Source organism: Eumetopias jubatus, unplaced genomic scaffold (assembly GCF_037043125.1).
Source record: "Eumetopias jubatus isolate StellerSeaLion01/CBP00866 unplaced genomic scaffold, mEumJub1_p1.0 scaffold_2, whole genome shotgun sequence".
In the NCBI taxonomy this organism is placed as follows: domain Eukaryota; kingdom Metazoa; phylum Chordata; class Mammalia; order Carnivora; family Otariidae; genus Eumetopias; species Eumetopias jubatus.
This window is the reverse complement of record NW_028274808.1, coordinates 59,020,561-59,040,678: the sequence shown is the minus strand read 5'-3', so window position 1 is coordinate 59,040,678 and position 20,118 is coordinate 59,020,561. Positions and strand designations below refer to the sequence as shown.

At 38.0% G+C, this 20,118-nt stretch overlaps 1 protein-coding gene across 2 annotated transcripts in view; it reads right to left on the bottom strand.

Moving 5' to 3' along the window:
- Positions 1-3,475: 3,475 nt before the first annotated feature.
- HPF1 (histone PARylation factor 1) overlaps positions 3,476-20,118 on the bottom strand; it is a 28,099-nt gene continuing 11,456 nt past the window's right edge. For both annotated transcript variants that reach the window (XM_028104397.2, XM_088021007.1), the window contains 4 exons: positions 13,696-13,846; positions 9,192-9,279; positions 5,153-5,325; positions 3,476-3,727 (listed from right to left, as the gene is read on the bottom strand). In XM_028104397.2, coding sequence (XP_027960198.2) covers positions 3,596-3,727; positions 5,153-5,325; positions 9,192-9,279; positions 13,696-13,846 — 544 coding nt within the window. In that variant the 3' untranslated portion in view covers positions 3,476-3,595. The remainder of the gene's footprint in view (positions 3,728-5,152; positions 5,326-9,191; positions 9,280-13,695; positions 13,847-20,118) is intronic.

The window sequence follows — 20,118 nt, the reverse complement described above, 5'->3', positions numbered from 1 at the left end:
TGGGACATTAAGCAACATTTATAGCAATGTGAAAGAGGCAGAGTATATTGAGTAGTTGGTAGTGTGGGGTGAGATTTTGGGGAAGTTACTTTGTTTTTTCTTAGTGAAATAAACTGAGGGCTGGGAGGTATTGTTGCATGTTTGAGGAAAGATGTGAAAGTAGTAGGATTAATGGGCAGTAGTATGACCAACTTGAGGTTAAAACGAGACCAGTTGTCATGGTTGTTATTTTTTTCCCCAGCCACCTGATCCTGAGCAGAAGTAGAAGTAGGCAGCTTTTTATCAGGCTTAAGGTTCTAACGTAAGTACAACTACTGGAGAGAGCGGCAGTGGAGTAGATGCAGGAATGATCATAATGATGGAGAGTGGCATACGAGGGCTGGGTGAAGAGGGAAGCAAGAATACCAAGTGAAGAATAGTGCAAAAGGCTGTTAGATCAGTGAATTGGTGTAGGCTACTGTGGGTTTGAAAACTGGGTGGAGCTGGGGAATAGAGGGAGAGGAAAAGACGGGTGGTGCTGACAGTCTAGGCTGTGACTTTGGAGTTGATGGCTACAGAGGGGGACCATCTAGATCAGGATCAGCAAATTTTCCACTGTGAAGTGCCAGATAGTAAATATTTTAGGTGTTGGGGGCCATAACAGTCTGCTGCAACTACTCTGCCGTTGTAGGCCCATATAATATGCAAATGAACGGGTGTGGCTGTTTCTCCATACAATTTTTTTTTTTTTAAGATTTTATTTATTTTCAGGACGCCTGGGTGGCTCAGTTGGTTAAGCGACTGCCTTCGGCTCGGGTCATGATCCTGGAGTCCCGGGATCGAGTCCCACATCGGGCTTCCTGCTCAGCAGGGAGTCTGCTTCTCCCTCTGACCCTCTTCCCTCTCGTGCTTTCTATCTCTCATTCTCTCTCTCTCTCTCAAATAAATAAAATCTTTAAAAAAAAAGATTCTATTTATTTTCAGAGAGAGAGACAGCGACAGAGGGAACACAAATGGGGGAGTGGGAGAGGGAGAAGCAGGCTTCCCGCTGACAAGAAAGAGTGGGCCAGATTTGGCCCTCAGCCCGTTTGTTGACCCCCGGTCTAGATACTGAATAAACTGTGAGGCTTAGGGTATCAGAAGGATCATCTGCATAGATAGCAGGTATCTGTCATTGTGGCGACGTAATATGTCGCACTACCTTGGATTAAGTTTTAGAGCTTTCATTTTTTTTCCTTGGGTGTATCTTTCCACATGTGTTTGAGAGGTAATACCCCGTTATTAAGCTCCAGGAAGGAGCTTAGCTAAATTTGAGTAGTGATTTTCTGTTAGATTCTTACTGAGTTAAGGTACTTCATTTGGGAGTCTAGGCACTTAGAACGTGTTCTGAGAACAGAAGTAGATAGGCGGCGCTTGGAAGCGACTATAGCCATTGGGTGGCCACATCCTAGGTAGATAAAAATACTCAGCTAACCAGGTTTCAGTGGACTGTGCTTCAGTGAAGGAAAGAGAAAGAGAAGTTTGGTATTGTAAGGAGCTTGCTCTTCCATGAAAAATATTCAGTAGTTGGGAGGTGAGTACCTCCTGAAATGTTTCCAGCCCTCTGACACAACTTGGAGTTTGAGACTGGAAATCTGTAACTACGGTATCCAGATAATGGCCATATTCTTGGCATTGGTATCCAATTCGGTCTTCGCTGTTACACAACACCTAGCTTTCTGAAAATACACATTCATGTTAGGTATGTGTACGCAAAGGATGAAAAGCTGATCTTTTTTTTTGTCCCCCTTCATTTTAATTTGTTCCTTGATAAGAAATCCTGTTAGAATCTGTATTACTGATCACAAGAAGGTGTATTTTCAAACTATATTTGAAACTGTTGGATCAAGGAATGGCAGAATTTAGTAAGTGGCTAATATTTCTAGCTAAGAAGATTGGTTTAATGTAAGATAGTTGAATTTATTTGAATAATCAGTATTTAAAAGATAATATGTTAACTATTTCTGAATACTGCCCCCAATATTAGGTACCTTAGAAACTAAGGAAATCTGAGGAAAAAGGCTCAGGAGCTTCTAAAATGTTCAATTATTTAAGATCCAATGTGATTTGGTCACCTTTTCTAATCAAAGTATGTGTGAGTTAATGTTCCTGTCATCTTACAGTTTAGTTCAGTTGGGGCCAGGACCTGCAGATGCTTACACACTGAAATGTGGCAGTTCCTTAAAACCTCCTGAGACCTCCCCATCAGAACTATGGAAGTTCCAGTAGAGTAATGAAAGGAAAGGTAAAAGGATGTTTTCAGTTTAGTTTGGCTATTATATAAAACATCTCTCTTGAAGAAAGCATCTTAATGACCTACAAAGGCAGCCTGGGTCAGGTAATGAGAACAGATACTAGGTATAGGCTGTAATAGCAGAGGGGATTTTTGACTTCAGAAGACATTCTATTGTTTGAGAAGTCAAGAATTCTTACCTTAAGGGCATCTCAAAATAGTTTCCCATATCTTGCTAGTGTGATTTTATCAGGCACTTAGTGAGCAGCATGGAATAGGGTCATTTTGTTCAACAAATAAATACATATTCAAAGCTTTGTGTTACTGAGGGGGCTACATACTGATAAAATACATGTTCTTAAAAAACCTGCAGCTTAACTGGGGAGATGAGACAAGCTGCTTGTATTAAAAATCCTGGCTGGAAGTGTTTGCAAAATAGTCTACTCATACTTTATATCAAAAAGAGTAAGTATCTCAAGCTATTTTAAGAAGACAGCTGACAGGTTAAGTGACTCTGGAGACTGACAATTCAACAAAAGTTCTTTGGGTAAGTCAATCTTCTGCAAAACGTGGGGGTTACAAGATGACCTAAGGGCTTTTTTACTTTGAACTTCATACAAAGGGGAAAAGGCTTATATGCTCTTCAGCCCAATCTGCAGAGTTGGCTATTTTACATTTCATGGTTTGCGCTCTGTTTTTAAGGTGAAGGACATTTTTTCAGGCTTAAGGAGGATGTGAATCTGGTTTGCAGTAGTAAACTTTAAATTAATAGTATATTGATTAGTATACTATACTGTATATCAATATTCTATGCTATATTGATTAGTAAACACAGTGAGTCTGTATTTACTCTTTAAAACAATTTAAAGGATATACCTAATAGGTACCTGGACTACATATGTATCACCTGGAGATATTGTTAAAAAGTAACTTTGGTACCTCTGGGGTTAGGCACCTCCCAAGTTTACCACCGCCCATAAATCCAGTCCTTAGAGCTATAGCTATTATTAACTCAAGTCTGAGGAAATAAATTTTTAGTTGTTCTTATGTTCAATATTGAAACAGGGCTCCCTGATTAGAGGACAGTCTAGTTATCCATGGGCAGTCGACCCTGACTTCCTGTGACATGTCCGAGGACTTTGGTTGTCTTTCAGATGTGATTAGGGCATCACCATTTAGATGACTGCCATTTATCTGCACACGAAAGAAAAGGGCTAGAAGAACTTTATAAAAGATTTTAGTAAATATTTCCATCAATTTATTTGCTCTATTCCTTAAAAACAAATCACAAGTTTAATACTAATCCTTTAACATATTATACACCAAAAGAAAGCCAACTCTCATTCATGCTGCAAGTTGGTCTATGTTCTCTTTACTTCTGTTTGCCAAATGATCTTCAATAATTTCTGCAAAGAGATTCCTCTTCAACAGATTATATGCAAGAGGTAAAAGCTGGCCAGCAACTTTATGAAAATACTGAAAAATAAAAGAATATAACATTAAGCAGAGAATATAGCAGATGCCCTAGTAAGTAGCAAAAACACACTGAAAAAGCTCTTGTTTAACAAAGCATACTCTCCAAATCATTTTAGCTACTTTCTCAATTGGTTAGGAACAGTGAACTCACACAGGCATTTAGCATTCTGTTCAAGAGGCAATCTTACAGTTCTAAAAGACTAATAGTACATCTTGAAGAAAATTCAGAAGAAAACTGAGTTAAAATTTTAAGCTTCCTTATTCCCTTAGGTAAGGATCATCATCCTTTTTACTTGCCCCAAACTATACGCTCAAATGTTCTTTCCTTCTCTAGTGTATCCCTACCAGTTAAGATTTTAATCATTATTTTCCTTAGTTGATACTATACGAAATGGTACGCTGAATTTGAGTTTTCAAATCACATTTATTCCCCTTTATCTTCAAATTCTCTCTCCCCGACCCCACCATGTAACCCTGCTCCATCTCTTAAGTCACTGCCTTGGGTTTATCAAGTGACTTAGACTACTGCTATTATATATATACTCGAGAACCTGTCAATGCTTCCGTTGATGGCAGTTAGCACTTAGCAGATGCTCAGTCCTGTGCTAAACCTTTTCATATGTTGTTTAGTACTCACACCAATCATTTTCAATTAAGTTGATAAACATTTTTTTGGCAGGCCCAGCATTATTCTGATTGGTCATGACTTACTCTGGCTGTTAAACATTTGTGATTATTTTTACTAATAACCATATATAAGGTAGGCAAAGAAACACAGTGATAGGGTTTGGAGCAGAGTTCTCAAAACAGATGCCCCGACCAGTGGCATCAGCCTGACCTGTGATGGGTCTAAGACTCACCCAAGAACTTGATCAAAACTTGGAGGGTGGGGGGCGTAGGGGTAAGTACACCGATCTGTGTTTGAACAGCCCTCCACATTGTGGTGATACCTTCTGAGGTGAGAGCGCCGCTGGTTTAGTCTTGCCACTCACACTAGTCTACAGAGCAGCAGTGCTACCAGTACCCAGGAGCAGGTCAAAGGCCGACTCAGGCCTCACCCCAGATGCACTCAGACAGTCCTATGAAAGGTATGTGTACATACCCAAACACATATCTAACAGCATATAGCCCTAGAATACGTCTAATAAGGAAACTCACTTTAACGTAAACCTGAAGGCAAATAACCTTGGTAATTCACCTTTGGCAGAATACAAGATGAATTTCAAATAAATATCTTCAGACATCTGCTTATCAAAAAGTTCATTTTGGGAAAAAAAATTTCATTTTGACACATAAGCTGAATTTATATCCTACCCATGCTAGTGGGCACATAAACATGCATGCTCTAGTATGCCTGTATGTGGAGTGTGGTGGGGAAGAGAAGGGTTTGGTGACTGTTGGGAGGTAGGTTTTTTTTTCACTCACGTGTGAGCCGTAACAAAAGAGATCCATTCCCAGCTCAAGCCCCATACCATAGTCACATTCATCATTTGCAAACTGCACAAAGGTCATCATTTCCTGAATGGGAGCAAAAGCTTTTAGTCTGTCCTCATCACTTGGTGCCTCAACAATTGTCTTGCAAATTCTCTTGAGGTTGGCTGTAAGGAACCAAGGACATAAAAAGATGATCTGCACCCATCACCAAAGGTAAAAAGATAATTAAGCTGGTTTTTCCTCACCAATTTTTATACTAGTACAACAAATGCCACCTTGGGTGGCACTATAATTTAGAATGGCAATTTTATAATTTAAGAAAAATGGCTTAACAAAAAAGATTTTTATATTAGCAAAGTGTGACTATTTTACCATGGATCTAGTTGCAATCATGATGATACATAAGCTTTTAAAGATTTTTAGTAGGCTAGTCCACGGATCAGCAAACTGTGGCCAAACCAGACACACCTTCTGTTTTTAACTGCCCTCACACTAAGAATGTTTTTCCATTTTAACTGGTTGGGAAAAAAACAAAAAATATGGCAACAGAGACCATGCATAGCCCACCTCTGGGCTCGTCCATGTGAGGAGCTGGATTTAAAAAACCCCCAAACAGACCATAATGTTTATTTATTGCCCTGTCCTGCCTGTTCTACTAGTTAATAGAGAGAGAGAAAGACAATGTAAGAAATAAGAAATCACTGCCAAATTAAACCTTTACCAAAGTGTGGCCGCAGCAAAAGTGTACTTTGAGGTAAGAACACAGAGGAAATTTCTAACCTCTAAATTTAAAAAGCCGGTGGTTTAACATTTTCGTTTTGGCTTTCAACATTTTCTCCTCCTCTACTTTGTGGATGCCGGTGCACATCAGATCTCAGGATGCATATGAAGGTACTTAACACTATCTAATTAGACTTCCTTTTTGACAAATCGTACCTCCTTTTTGACAAACTACTGCCCTGAGGATAATCCAGTAATAAAAATAATGGATATTATTCAAACAAACCAACAAAAATACATTTCTGAACTAAGTGGCTGCTGTATTGGGGGGGAGAGGAGGATTCATTAGAACATTAACAATTACACCTAAGAATGATACATGACTTTTAAGTTTTAATGTATAAGGCACAATATTCTGTTGATACTAACTACAGACATAAGATTATCAAGAGTGGTAAAGAAATACTAGGGCTTTTAACCTCCAAATATAAATATATTTGATTCAGTTGTGATGAGTGCACAGAATGCATACTCTCTGTGAGGTCACAAAATGTATTCTGTTCCTTTTCCCACCTTTGGTAGATAAGTATCACATTGAACAAATTACACTTATCACCTATGTTCCTGACTATAAATAGTTGTGACACATTTATTGGTTTGAAACTTTTTTAAAAGAGTTTATTTATACAAACTTCATAAGCTTCCTTTTCAGAAAAAAATCAGTGCCAATCATTTAAAGGAACCATATCCAGCCTCCATCAAAAAACCTTAAGGTAATAGAAAATAAGGGGTTCCTTCTTGCACCCAGAGAAGATATAACATCGATTGAGACCCTTAGAATCTCTCTCACCACAGTGCTGCAGGCACCCCCTACAATTCAATTAGAGTTGGCATGGAAGTGAAGACCTAGTTGTCTTCTGTTAGCAAGTAATTTAAAGTTTATCACTTTCTGATGTCTTCTACTTTCACTCCAGGCAAGTCATATATGGACTACAAAAGAATAAGCAATTTACAACAATTACTAAGCTATCAAAATACTAAACAGAGATGAAAATATTCAGTTCACCACCAGTGTGAGGAAAAATACGTTCTTCCACCAATAAAAACTTCCACGAAAATTCACTTTAACAGAAGCCCAGACCTAATACCTAAGTGAAGCCTTAAATTAACACTCGAAAATGCTGCCTTAAATGTTACTATTCAAAACAATGATTTAGGAGCTTCAATACTTCGTTTGTATTTTATTCTTCTACTACCACCAACTGGAATACTTAAACTAAGCCATAGTGATTGTGCCAAAGTTAAAGTTGGGCAACTAGCTAAGCAATTATTCTTTAGTTAGTGGTAAGCAGTCTACAGTCAGAAAGACCTAAGTTTGAGATCCAGTTTCCACCTGAAAAGGGAATAAGACCTACTTTAAAGAGTGGGGGGAGAGTTACTGTATAAATATCACTTGATAGAATCTATTATGACATTTATGAACTGCTCAGTAAATGGTATCTTATTTGCCAGGTTGGAATGTTATGTTCCAAGTTTCAAAGGGGAAACTGGTTATGAACAAACTACACTGTGATTTACTGAACACTGTTGCACATTAACAAACTGCAGGTCAACTGTCCTTCCTAGCAAACAACACTAGGCAAAAGCAAGAGGATATTAGGTGCCTAACTTTACACCTTGCTGCACTTCTCAGTCAAAAATAATTAAACCACAGAAGGATCCAGTATCTAGAATGTTAGCAAAAGGAGAGAGAAATGAAAATGATTTTAGACATAAAAATAAAGACCCACAACCAGGGGAGGGTAATAAGGTTTACTCCAGGGTATTACAATTTAATACCTACCACCCCTGAAGTTTTAGTAACTCCTAGATCTACAACAGATGTTCTCAGACTTGCCCATACAAGACAGTAGTTCTGCTTTATCAAGCTTCGAGTGCACTAACACACAGGCAGAAGATTCGAGTGCAGGCAGAAGGCTGAAGAGTAAATAGCTGGAGCCTGTACTCGTTTCCTATTAGAGACTGACGACCTCTGACTTCAGAGAGGACACATAGGACAGATTAGACTGTCGAACAAATAAAGTGTAGGCTACCTATGTAATTTAAGTTTTTTCTGGTAGCTGTATTAAAGAAATATGTGAAACTAATTTGAAGATATTTAACAACCCATTATATCCACATAGCATTTCAACATGTAATATTAAAAAAATTTAAGTTTCAGTTTTTAAAGTTAAATGAATTAAAATCAAAATTACAAATTCAGCTCAGCTGCACTAGCCACATATGAAGTGCTCTGTAGCCATTCATGGCCATATTTACTTTTCCCATGGAATTCCTCTAAAACGGTAGGGGTACAGCAAAAATAGTTACACATGGATAGTTGTGATTTAAGATACCAATCTTGGCTGAAGACTCTGTACAACAAAGTTTGAGAACAGCTGCTCTAGAAAACTGGTTAAAAAATGCAGATTGCTAGGTTCCAACCCCAGAGACTAACAACCAAGGCTGGTTAATTCTGTTCTGAAAAATGGATGACCAATATTATATGTGTTTGGGCAGGAATACTTGGTTCTTGAGGAAGTGCTAATTTTGATTTCCTTCTAAATTTTATCCTTCTGGGAAAAGGATAATATATAAGAGAATGCCAATAGGGCTGTTCCAAGTAAGAAGGGAATAAAAAGGAGAGGGGAAAGAGTTAAGAAGTGATTTTTCCCCTCTTTTTTCAAAATAGCAGTAATTAGATTTTGTATATAAACAGTCCATTTTCAGCGTTTTTGTACTTGTAAATGAGGTAGTTCAGGATCTTGGGCTTCTGAAAGCTACGCAGTCTTACATACAGATGAAAAATTTTTCACAAAGGACTATATAACCACACACTATTTCAAGAATTATTTTGTAAGTTGACTATAATGTCAAATGTCTGAAATAGTTCAGAAAAAGTAACCCAGGCAATAAGTTAAAATTCTTTAAACTCTTAAAATTTAACTACCATATTTTGAGCCCTATTAGACAAGCACTGTGCTAAGAACCTTACATACTCTTTACACTCCAAACATCCCTATATATGAATGGTATTCACCATTATTAACCATTTTAAAGATGAAAAAGACAAGGTTTAGTAAGGTCAAGTAATTTGCTTAAGGTTACACAGCTATAAACCTAGTTTTAATTCAGGCCTGACTGACCCTAAAACTTGAGCTTGCTCTTTATCCCTACGATCTAGTGGCTGTCTCACGAAAGGCATACTTACTTACCTACTTCTCAATACAAGGAAAACCTTCCTCACACATTTACATAAGGAATACATTACCATCCGTCTCAGGGAGCTCTCTGTACCCAACACCATTTTTATCTACTGGGACAACCAAGCCTGCACCATGAAAGGTCTTTGTCACAACCTAAATAAAAAAAATACAACTATTGGTAAACAGACAAAATAGACATGGTAGATAGATAAAATCAACAAATGACAAACTCCAAAATACATGTACACACACAAACCCTCAACACTTATGTCAAAATGTTACATTTAATGACATTTCATTCAACCTGGAGTCCACTACCAAAGTTTAATATTATTTCTTCAAAATCAGTAAAAGTTAAGCACGTGAAGAAATGATAGAACAGCGAAACTGGCTTTTACTAATTGCACTCAGGCAGAAGTCCACACCCTGATTTGGGAAGGAAGAATGCCAATGCATCCTATTATACGAGGCAAGCCAGAATGTAAGTTTTCTCTTAGGTCACTGTATTTTCCAGGTAGGAAGCATAAGGAACTGAGCCTAAAAGGTCAAAGAATAGTTTTTGTTAGCAGGAAAATGTAGTGGGACAGAATTCCTCTCATCCATCTTGCCAAGTTCAGGGCCTCCATTTTTACCTGAAAAATTCAGGCTTGTTTTTGCAAATTTCCCCAAAGTAGAGCAGTTTCCAGTTTTGTGGTGCCCTTTACAGAAGCAAAATAACATAACCAGTGATCTTTTATAGTGGTAATCTTCAAAGGCAAGAACAGGCCCAACCAAAACCACCACCATACCCTTCCAGTCTACATTCTTTTTATTCACAATAGTGGTATTATTCTTAGGTCTTTCTTTAACAAAACAACTACTTCAAATATTACACTTATTTGTGCAGCCCAGTGAAAACTGCCAAGACAGAAGAAGGACACAAGCCCAAAATTAGCTCTTCATTTTAGTCTTCTCACCTAAGTCTCTAGATTTTTTTTTTAAGATTTTATTTATTCATTTGAGACACACACAGAGAGAGAAAGAGAGAGAGAGAGAGAGAGAGCATGAGCAGGGAGAGAGGCAGAGGGAGAGGGAGAAGCAGGCTCCCCACTGAGCCAGGAGCCTGATGTGGGGCTCAATCCCAGGACCCTGGGATCACGACCTGAGCCCAAGGCAGACCTTAACCATCTGAGCCACCCAGGCGCGGCGCTAAGTCTCCAGATCTTAAAATCTGTTTCACTCAGCTGACCCCAATCTCCTGCTTCTTTCATTCTTTCATAAGTAAGAGAAGGGACAGATTATTCAAAATAAGTTCTCAGATAACAGCTCACCATTTGGAAAAAACAAAGTCATAGTTATATCTTACTCTTTATACCAAAATAATTTGCAGTTGGATGTCAGGATTAAATGTAAAAATAAAACCAATGAAACCTCTAGAAGGCAAATATTTTTAATAATTTTAGATGGGAGAAGGAAAAGACAGACTTGATTTTGTAAAATTTAAAAAATCAAATAAAAATCAAGAACAAAAGATACTAATAAAAAATATCTGCAATATATATAACAATACAAGTAAGATTAATGTCTTTATAAAGGAGTCTTACAAGGAAAAACCACCCAACTTAAAACACAAATAAGAAAAGGTGAATTCTGGTGTTATACACAAACAATGAATCATGGAACACTACATCAAAAACTAATGATGTAATGTATGGTGATTAACATAACAATAAAAAATTTAAAGACAAAAAAAAAAAGAAAAGGTGAATTCTAACCCTGACAGAAAAATGGCCAAACTTCAGGCAGTTCACCACAGAAATACAAATGGCCAGTAGATAAGTGAAAAATATATAATGTCCTTTATAATCAAAGAAATGCTAATTAAAACAATGACCTATCATTGTACATTTATGCAAGTGGAAAAGACCAAAAGGGACTGCTAATACCTAGTAGTGGCAAAGGTATGGGGAGAACAAGCACTCAATCGTTGCTGGTGGGAATGTAAACTAGCTTCACTCAGACAGGGAGTTCTGCAAACAAGAAAATAAAAAACTCCACAAAATGAAAAACCAGCAAAGAAAAACAACATACACAGCCACTCTAAATCACTCTGGACCTGGCAATACTACATCTAGTAATTTCTTCTAAGGAAATAATAAAACAAGTGTGCAAAGAAAGGTAGAGAAAGTTATATGTGGCAGGATTTGTCTTTGCGAAAAGTTTTAAGCAACCTAAGCTATGAACACAGAACAGTGCTCTGCAGCCATTCTAAAATTTATGAGGTGGGTCTTCAATTTAGCAGTATGAAATGATAATCTAATCACAAACATAAAATAGCAGGTCATAAAACAGTATTGATAATGAGAGAAAAAACAGCCATGTAGTTACTGGCTTATTTTCTCTTCCACTCAGGCTGACACACAACAAAAGCATGGGATGTCCCTATTTTCATATTTTTCACAGATGATTAACTGCACTAATTTTCCATAAAGAGGTAGCAATTATTAGCAAAGCACCAGAATCCTAGTTTTATTATGAATAATAGAATTACAAATTTCGGAAAACCCTGTGCAAGGGTGGGGGATATTCTGAGGCATCAGAATCAGAGGACGGAATGATAGAAGGATGTATCCTCATTTTATAGCAACATTAAATCAGCGTTCATTTTTAAACATGAAATCTAGGTATAAAAAAAGGTAAAGTGGCATACGGCCAATCAGTAAGATGGAGTGGAAAGAAAGCTAAATACCAAACATGTGAGGTTTCAGGTCACTTATGATTTTAAACAAGGAACAAAGCCTCTGTAAACCCTGATTTACTGATCTATGCTACAGGATAATAATTCCTCCTTTGTTTGCGGGTTTGTTGTAGAGGTTGAATGAGGTAACTCGTAAGGGCTTTGCATTCCAAAACACCATAATGTATCATCAGTATAAAAACAATTGTTTCTCACGTATTATATGGTGCACTATTATACGAGAATGGATATATTACTCTCCTACATAAGGACAAAGTCACTAATTAATATACGGATGGAACTGAATTTTTTGGAACTAGAAAAATAAGAATTAAATAAATATCTGACAATAAAAGAACAAACTTCCTTTTTAATAGAAAAGGAACAAAAAGCAAAACCACCAACTGGTTGTCTTTGGGAGGATAAAATCACGGTTGTCTTTTAAGGTTTTTTTTTTTTCCCTTTATATTTATGTTTTTACCAGTTAATTTTGTGAACAGAAAAAAATATATACTAAAAAGAAACCTCATGGGGAAGGGAGCTAGGACAAACATACCTATGACATTTAAACTCCAATGTCATCTTCTAGTTAAGGGGAAGAATTAAGGAAATCTCATCTGAAATTATAACTGATGGTAGAAAAACAAAATAAGGTTCTGATGAAAGAATTTGTTACCAGCTATTCTGTCTAAAGAAGTACAGTATTTAGTCAAGATAAATTAGGAATAGATAAGTATGAGGCAAGAAATGTTCATTAGGTGGGAGAGGCTCCCTGTGGAAACTAGGAAGGTAAATGGCAACATAACATCTTGAAGTAATTTAAAAATGTCCCCACTGAAGTGACTTTCATTCAAATGCACAGTTTTAGAAATTATTTCTGGCCTCTACGACTAAAGGAACACTTGCTGAGACTGCAGTTTAGTGACTATAACTTCTGTGAGTATCATGCCTGCTGCTGAAGTAGGATTTTCAATAACCAAATACACTAAAATAACTAGTACTTAATTTGGCCTAGAACTTTCAGATGAACCAGCCACAGCTGATAATGGTGGGAAACTGGAGTGCCCTCATTGCACAGTGATAAATATCCTTCTTTACCAGAGGTTATAAGAACAAAATCCTATAGAATTCTCATTTACCCCAAAGCAGAATTCTTCTATGTTGTCTGTTAACTTATTCTGAAATTTTTAACTTCAGATCCAAAAGGACCCAAGACCCAGAAGTCTTTGCTGTTTATAAAACACTCCACTCACAATGCAGGTGTTAGGAGAGATGCAAAAGGAAATGCCAATGGGACCAATAAGGGAAAAGGAGACAGGACTGCTTAGACACACATTTGCTGCAGAAAATGAGCAAATCTCAATACACACTGTCTTCCAAAAGGGAACTACCTTTAAAGCCCTTAACTAAACCACTCTAAGGCATACCTTCACAAAACTACTCCCCCAAAACACCTTGCGCTAAATCAACCATTGTTAGCTATTAAAGAAATTTAGGTAAATACTAGGCACAAAGCTGCTTTCACTCAATTCTATGAGATGAAAAACTGGTAAAACAAGATGAAAACAGTGCGAAGTCCTGGCATGAGCTAGCAACCAGAGCAGCACTATTTGCTCGCGTGCCTCAGCCCGCCTAACAACTTATGGGAGCCACCCAAGCCCTGCTCCAGTGCCATCCTTAGAGCAATCCAGAGGCTGGACAGTCCTGGAGGGAGCCCCTGATGGGGGCCATCTAGCTCTCCTCAGGATGGGGCAGGAGAGGAGAAGGATAAGGTGTAGGTGGGAAGGAATCAAGAGAGGAAAAAATCTGATTAGGTAGCAAAACAGTCTGAGACTAACAGATTTAAACCATACTTTCTTATCTCTCTGTTTCATCTTCATGGTTCTCTGTTCCAGTGGGTACCCCAGTTCTCTGGCTGCTTCTGTTAGTTTTTCATCTATGTTTTTCAAGAGACTAGTTTTCTTTTTATCTGTTACTTCCTTAAGTTTTTTCATCAGAAATAATCTGAAAAAGAAGTAAAAGCCCTCATTATTATGCAGGCCCCTGTACTAAGGGCACAGACCTTGGGAAGTTAAGAGAGTACATTATAGACATCAAATTCCATGCAAGAGAAAGACTGCAGAATAATTACCAACAAATCTCTCAGAACCCCTAATAGACTTCTTCCAACAAGAGAAAGGCAATTATTAATAAAAAAGCTACCAATCACAGAAACAGCAAACATGATTCAAGTTTGTATTGTCTCTGTAATGTCTATAATAAAGATATAAAAGGTATTTCAAAAGCTGAGATTCAAACCAATTTTAAGCCGTATCACTTGACATTAACATATGGCATACTGCTTTGGAGAAGTGTGGCAAAACAGAGGAAAACAGTATGTAGATACCAAAAAGAATTTTTTAAAAAGAGCCGGAGGATACTTAGACTTTTTTTTTGATCGTTTGTTTTCCTCTTTTTTTTTTTTTTTTAGGTTTTTTTATTTATTTGACAGACAGATAGAGAGTACAAGTAGGCAGAGCAGCAGGCAAAGGGAGAGAGAGAGGCAGGCTCTTTGCCGAGCAGGTGGCCTGACATGAGGCTCGATCCCAGGACCCTGAGATTATGACCTGAGCCGAAGGCAGACGCTTAACGACTGAGCCACCCAGGCGCCTCCAGAGGATACTTAAAATACTTAAGATCAGCAGATTTTTTTCAAATGTTACCTACAAATTTGTGTTAAGGTAAATTTAGAAACTACAAAAGGAAATCAAAGCTATTTTATAAGCTTATAGAAAAGCACAATCCAAAATAATTTTATTTATTTTTTTAGCCAGAGTGCACATGAGCAAGCATGGGGAGGGGCAGAAGGAGAAAGAGAATCCCAAGCAGGCTCCATGCCCAACGCAGAGCCTGTTGTGGGGCTCATCTCATGACGCTGAGATCATGACCCAAGCCGAAATCAAGATTTGGATGCTTAACCAACTGAGCCACCCAGGCACCCCTGAAATAATTTTAAAGTATGTGAAAAGTACATTAATGCCAGTTATAGAAATAATTTCATGTTTTATCATAGGCAGGGTGATTTGCCAGCAGAGCAGAAGGTCAAGTATAAAATGGAGAGCTGGAAGCAGCACTCAGTTGGACACAGAACTCAACCCCCTTCCTCTATAGCCACCTCTAGATGCCCAGGAGGAAACTTGCCTCTCTTCACTACTAACATTTGACAGTTTGCTACAGGCTGGGCACTGTAAAGAGCTTAGAACATTTAGAGAGGGTGCTATTCTTATCCCCATTTTACAAATAAGGAAACTGAGTCACACAGGATTATCAACCTACCCAGTTCATAGAATTAGTATGAGTACATTAAAGTGCACAGAATCCAAGACCACCAAAATCACTGTCTTCAGATTACAGTACATGTATCACACCTAATGTTACCTTCAGTCTTAACCAGCTGTATATCAAGAGAATGTATTTACATTAACCATAAAAAGCAAATTGATCATGTCAGTCCTAGGTGAATCAATCTTTATGTCTTCCTTACCCTGTCTGGCATATGGGCATAAAGGCCTTCAAGTACTCTGTGCCACCTGTTTTCATACTTCCATGCACGTACTATTCCCTTGCCTAGAACACCTTTCTTCCCATTCCTTTTTTTTTTTTTTTAAAGATTTTGTTTATTTATTTGACAGAGAAAGACACAGCGAGAGAGCGAACACAAGCAGGGGGAGTGGGAGAGGGAGAAGCAGGCCTCCCGCCGAGCAGGGAGCCCGACGTGGGGCTCGATCCCAGGACCCTGGGATCATGACCTGAGCCGAAGGCAGATGCTTAATGACTGAGCCACCCAGGCGCCACCTCTTCCCATCTTTTAGTAAGTTTTTATACATTCGTCAAGGTCTAGGTAAAATATCCTTTCTATGAAGACTTCCACCACTATTTAAGGCACTTAGTAGCTGTCTTCCCGTACTTATCGCATTATTATGACTATTTCTGTATCAGTTTATTAAGCTTCGGTCTCTTGGCTTCAAACCTACTCTCCATTACCCTGCTTTGTGATGCTTAAAGTTGAAAGATGCAAACTGAAACAAACACCATGAACATTTTATACTGTTACATTAAATCTGCTGGGATATACCTTGAACACTGAATGAATCCTTCAGTGGTCATTTGGAAAATATTGGTTCAGTAAGTTATGCAGATCTTACAAATTAAAAAATTTTTCATTTTATCAAATTCTCTCCATTACAGAAATTGAAGATGACACAAACAAATGGAAAGACATTCCCATGCTCATGTATTGGAAGAATAAATATTGTTAAAATGTCCATACTACCCAAAGGAATCGAGAGATTTAATGCAATCCCTATCAAAATACCAACAGCATTTTTCACGGAACTAGAACAAACAATCCTCAGATTTGTTATAGACCCACGAATGACCACAGATAGCCAAAGGAATCTTGAAAAAGAAAAAGCCGGAGGTATCACAATTCCAGATTTCAAGTTATACTACAAAACTGTAGTAATCGAAATAGTATGGTACTGGCATAAGAATAGACACAGATCAGTGGAACAGAATAGAAAGCCCAGCAATAGACCCAAAATTGTATGGTCAATTAATCTTCAACAACGAAGGCAGGAATATGCAGTGGGGGAAAAAGTCCCTTCAACAAATGGTGTTGGGAAAACTGGACAGCTATATGCAAAAGAATGAAAATAACTGGACCACTTTCTTACACCATACACAAAAATAAACTCAAAATGGCTTAAGGTCCTAAATGTGAGACCTCAAACCATAAGATTCCTAGGAAAGAGCACAGGTAATAATTTTTCTGACATTGGCTGTAACAACAGCTTTCTAGATAGGTCCCCTGAGGCAAGGGAAAAAAAAGCAAAAATGAACTACTGGGACTACATCAAAATGAAAAGCTTCAGCATAGGCAAGGAAAAATCAACAAAACTAAAAGACAAGCTATTGAAAGGGAGAAGATATTTGCAAATGACATATCTGATAAAGGGTTGGTATCTAAAATATATAAAGAGCTGGGCACCTGGGTGGCTCAGTTGGTTAAGCAACTGCCTTCGGCTCAGGTCATGATCCTGGAGTCCCGGGATCGAGTCCCACATCGGACTCCCTGCTCAGCAGGGAGTCTGCTTCTCCCTCTGACCCTCTTTCCTCTTGTGCTCTCTCTCTCTCTCTCTCAAATAAATAAATAAAATCTAAAAAAAAAATAAAAAATAAATAAAATAAAATAAAATAAAATATATAAAGAGCTTATACAGCTTAACACCCAAAACACAAATAATTCAATTAAAAAACAGGCAGAAGACATGAACAGACCTTTCTCAAAACATACAGATGGCCAACAGACACATGAAAAGATGCTCAACATCACCCATCAAGGAAATGCAAATCAAAACTACAATGAGGGGTACCTGGCTGGCTCAGTCAGAAGGGCATGTGACTCTTGATCTTGGGGTTGTGAGTTTGAGCCCCACGCTGGGTGTAGAGATTACATACATATATACATACATACAAACATATGTACATAAATAAATAAAATGAGATACCACCTCATACCAATCAGAATGGCTAAAATCACCAACACAGAAAGGGTGTTGGTGAGGACGTGGATAAACAGGAACCCTTATGCACTGTTAGTGGGAATGCAAACCGGTGCAGCCACTGTGGAAAACAGTATGGAGGGTCCTCAAAAAATTGAAAATAAAATTACCATATGATCTAGTAAGCACACTACTTGGTATTTACCTAAAAAACACTAATTTGAAGGGACTTATATACCCCGCCCGTATGTTTACTGCAGCATTATTTACAATAGCCGAATTATGGAAGCAGTCCATGTGTCCATCGATAGAAGAATGGATAAAGAAGATGTGGTACATATATACTATGGAATATTATTCAGCCCTAAAAAAGAATGAAATCCTTGCCAACAACATGGATGGATATAGAGAGTATAATGTTAAGTGAAATAAGCCAGTCAGAGAAAGAGAAATACACTATGATTTCACTCATATATGGAATTTAAGAAACAAATGAACAAAGGGGTAAAAAGACAAACCAAAAAAACCGAGATCCTTAATTATAGAGAACAAACAGATGATCACAAGGGAGGTGCAGGTGGGGGAATATGTAAAGGGAATTAAGACTACACTTATCTTGATGAGCACGGAGTAATATATGGAATTGCTGAATGACTCTTGTACACTTGACACTAATATAACACTGTTATGTTACCTACAGTGGAATTAAAATAAAATTTAAAAAATAAAATATTCTCTCCATTATATCATAATGTGGAAAAAAAGTCTTTAGGTAGTGAGAAGTGATCAAGTTCACAATGGTGGTTACAAGTTTCCTTAACTCTAATTTTTGCTTTTGAAATCTTAAATTTTATCACTGACAACAAATATAGTCACAGTTGTTTTCTTGGCTCATTTGAGAAAATGCCAAATACCCATGTCAGAACATCCAGTTTGTCAGTCACTCACTCTCTCAAGTAAGTAAACTAGAGAAAAGTTCAGCTCCCAACTCAATCTCACAAGACCATTTTCCTTGAGACAGACCTTAACATTTGAGTATGCAGATGTGCTTTCCACGTACTTCCCATTTCATCACATGAAATGTTAAACAGATGTGTGTACTCAATGGTAGAGATCTAATATCTTTACTGCTTCATCACTGAGCTTCTTAAATGACATTCGCATTATATTACTGCTGTGAATAATACAATGACAACTGCAAATCTGGTGCCACCGCCTTGATTTCTGCCAAGGTACCATCAATATTACCCACCTTTACCTTTGTGCCACTGGTGCAAAAATGACGTATTAATCACAAATAGTTTTGAACTCACAGGCCTGCTAAAAAAGTGTTAGGCACCTCTGGAAGTCCACACACCACTGTTTGATAACTGCTGTTTAGGTTATGGCTTCAAACCTGAATATGTATCAGAACCTCCTGGATTACTGGTTAAAAGTACTCTGAGCTTGACACGTCTCCAAAGGCAAGGGAAGCAAGGGCAAAAATGAACTATTGGGACTTCATCAAGATAAAAAGCTCTGTAAAGCAAAGGAAACAGTCGACAAAACCAAAAGACAACTGAGAATGGGAGAAGACATATGCAAATGACATATCAGATAAAGGGCTAGTATCCAAAATCTATAAAGAACTTACCAGACTCAACACCCAAAGAACAAGTAATCCAATCAAGAAATGGGCAGAAGACATGAACAGACATCTCTGCAACAGACAGATGAAAAAATGCTCAACAGCACTTGGCATCAAGGAAATACAAATCAAAACCTCAATGAGATGCCACCTCACACCAGTCAGAATGGCTAAAATTAACAAGTCAGGAAATGACGAGGATGAGGGGAGAAAGGGGAACTCTCTTACACTGTTAGTGGGCATGCAAGCTGGTGCCGCCACTCTGGAAAACAGTATGGAGGTTCCTTAAAAAGTTGAAAACAGAGCTACCCTAAGACCCAGCAATTACGCTACTGGGTATTTACCCCGAGGTTGCAAATGTAGTGATCTGAAGGGGCACCTGCACCCCAATGTTTATAGCAGCGATGTCCACAAAAGCCAAACGATGGAAAGAGCCCAGATGTCCACTGACAGATGAATGGATAAAGAAGAAGTGGTATATTATACAATGGAATATTATGCAGCCATCAAAAAATGAAATCTTGTAATTTGCAATGACATGGATGGAACTAGAGGGTATTATGCTAAGCAAAATAAGTCAGAGAAAGACAATTATCATATAATTTCACTGATATGTGGAATTTAAGAAACAAAACAGAGGTGCCTCGAAAAATTAAAAATAGAGCTACCCTATGACCCAGCAATTGCACTACTGGGTATTTACCCCAAAGACACAGATGTAGTGAAAAGAAGGGCCATGTGCACCCCAATGTTCATAGCAGCAAGGTCCACAATAGCCAAACTGTGCTGAGATACCCTTCAATAGATGAATGGATAAAGAAGATGTGGTCCATATATACAATGGAATATTACTCAGCCATCAGAAAGGATGAATACCCAACTTTTACATCAACATGGATGGGACTGGAGATTATGCTAAGTGAAATAAGTCAAGCAGAAAAAGTCAATTATCATATGGTTTCACTTATTTGTGGCATATAAGGAATAGCACAGAGGGCATTAGGAGAAGGAAGGGAAAAATGAAGGGGGGGAAATCGGAGGGAGAGATGAACCATGAGAGACTATGGACTCTGAGAAACAAACTGAGGGTTTTAGAGGGAAGGGGG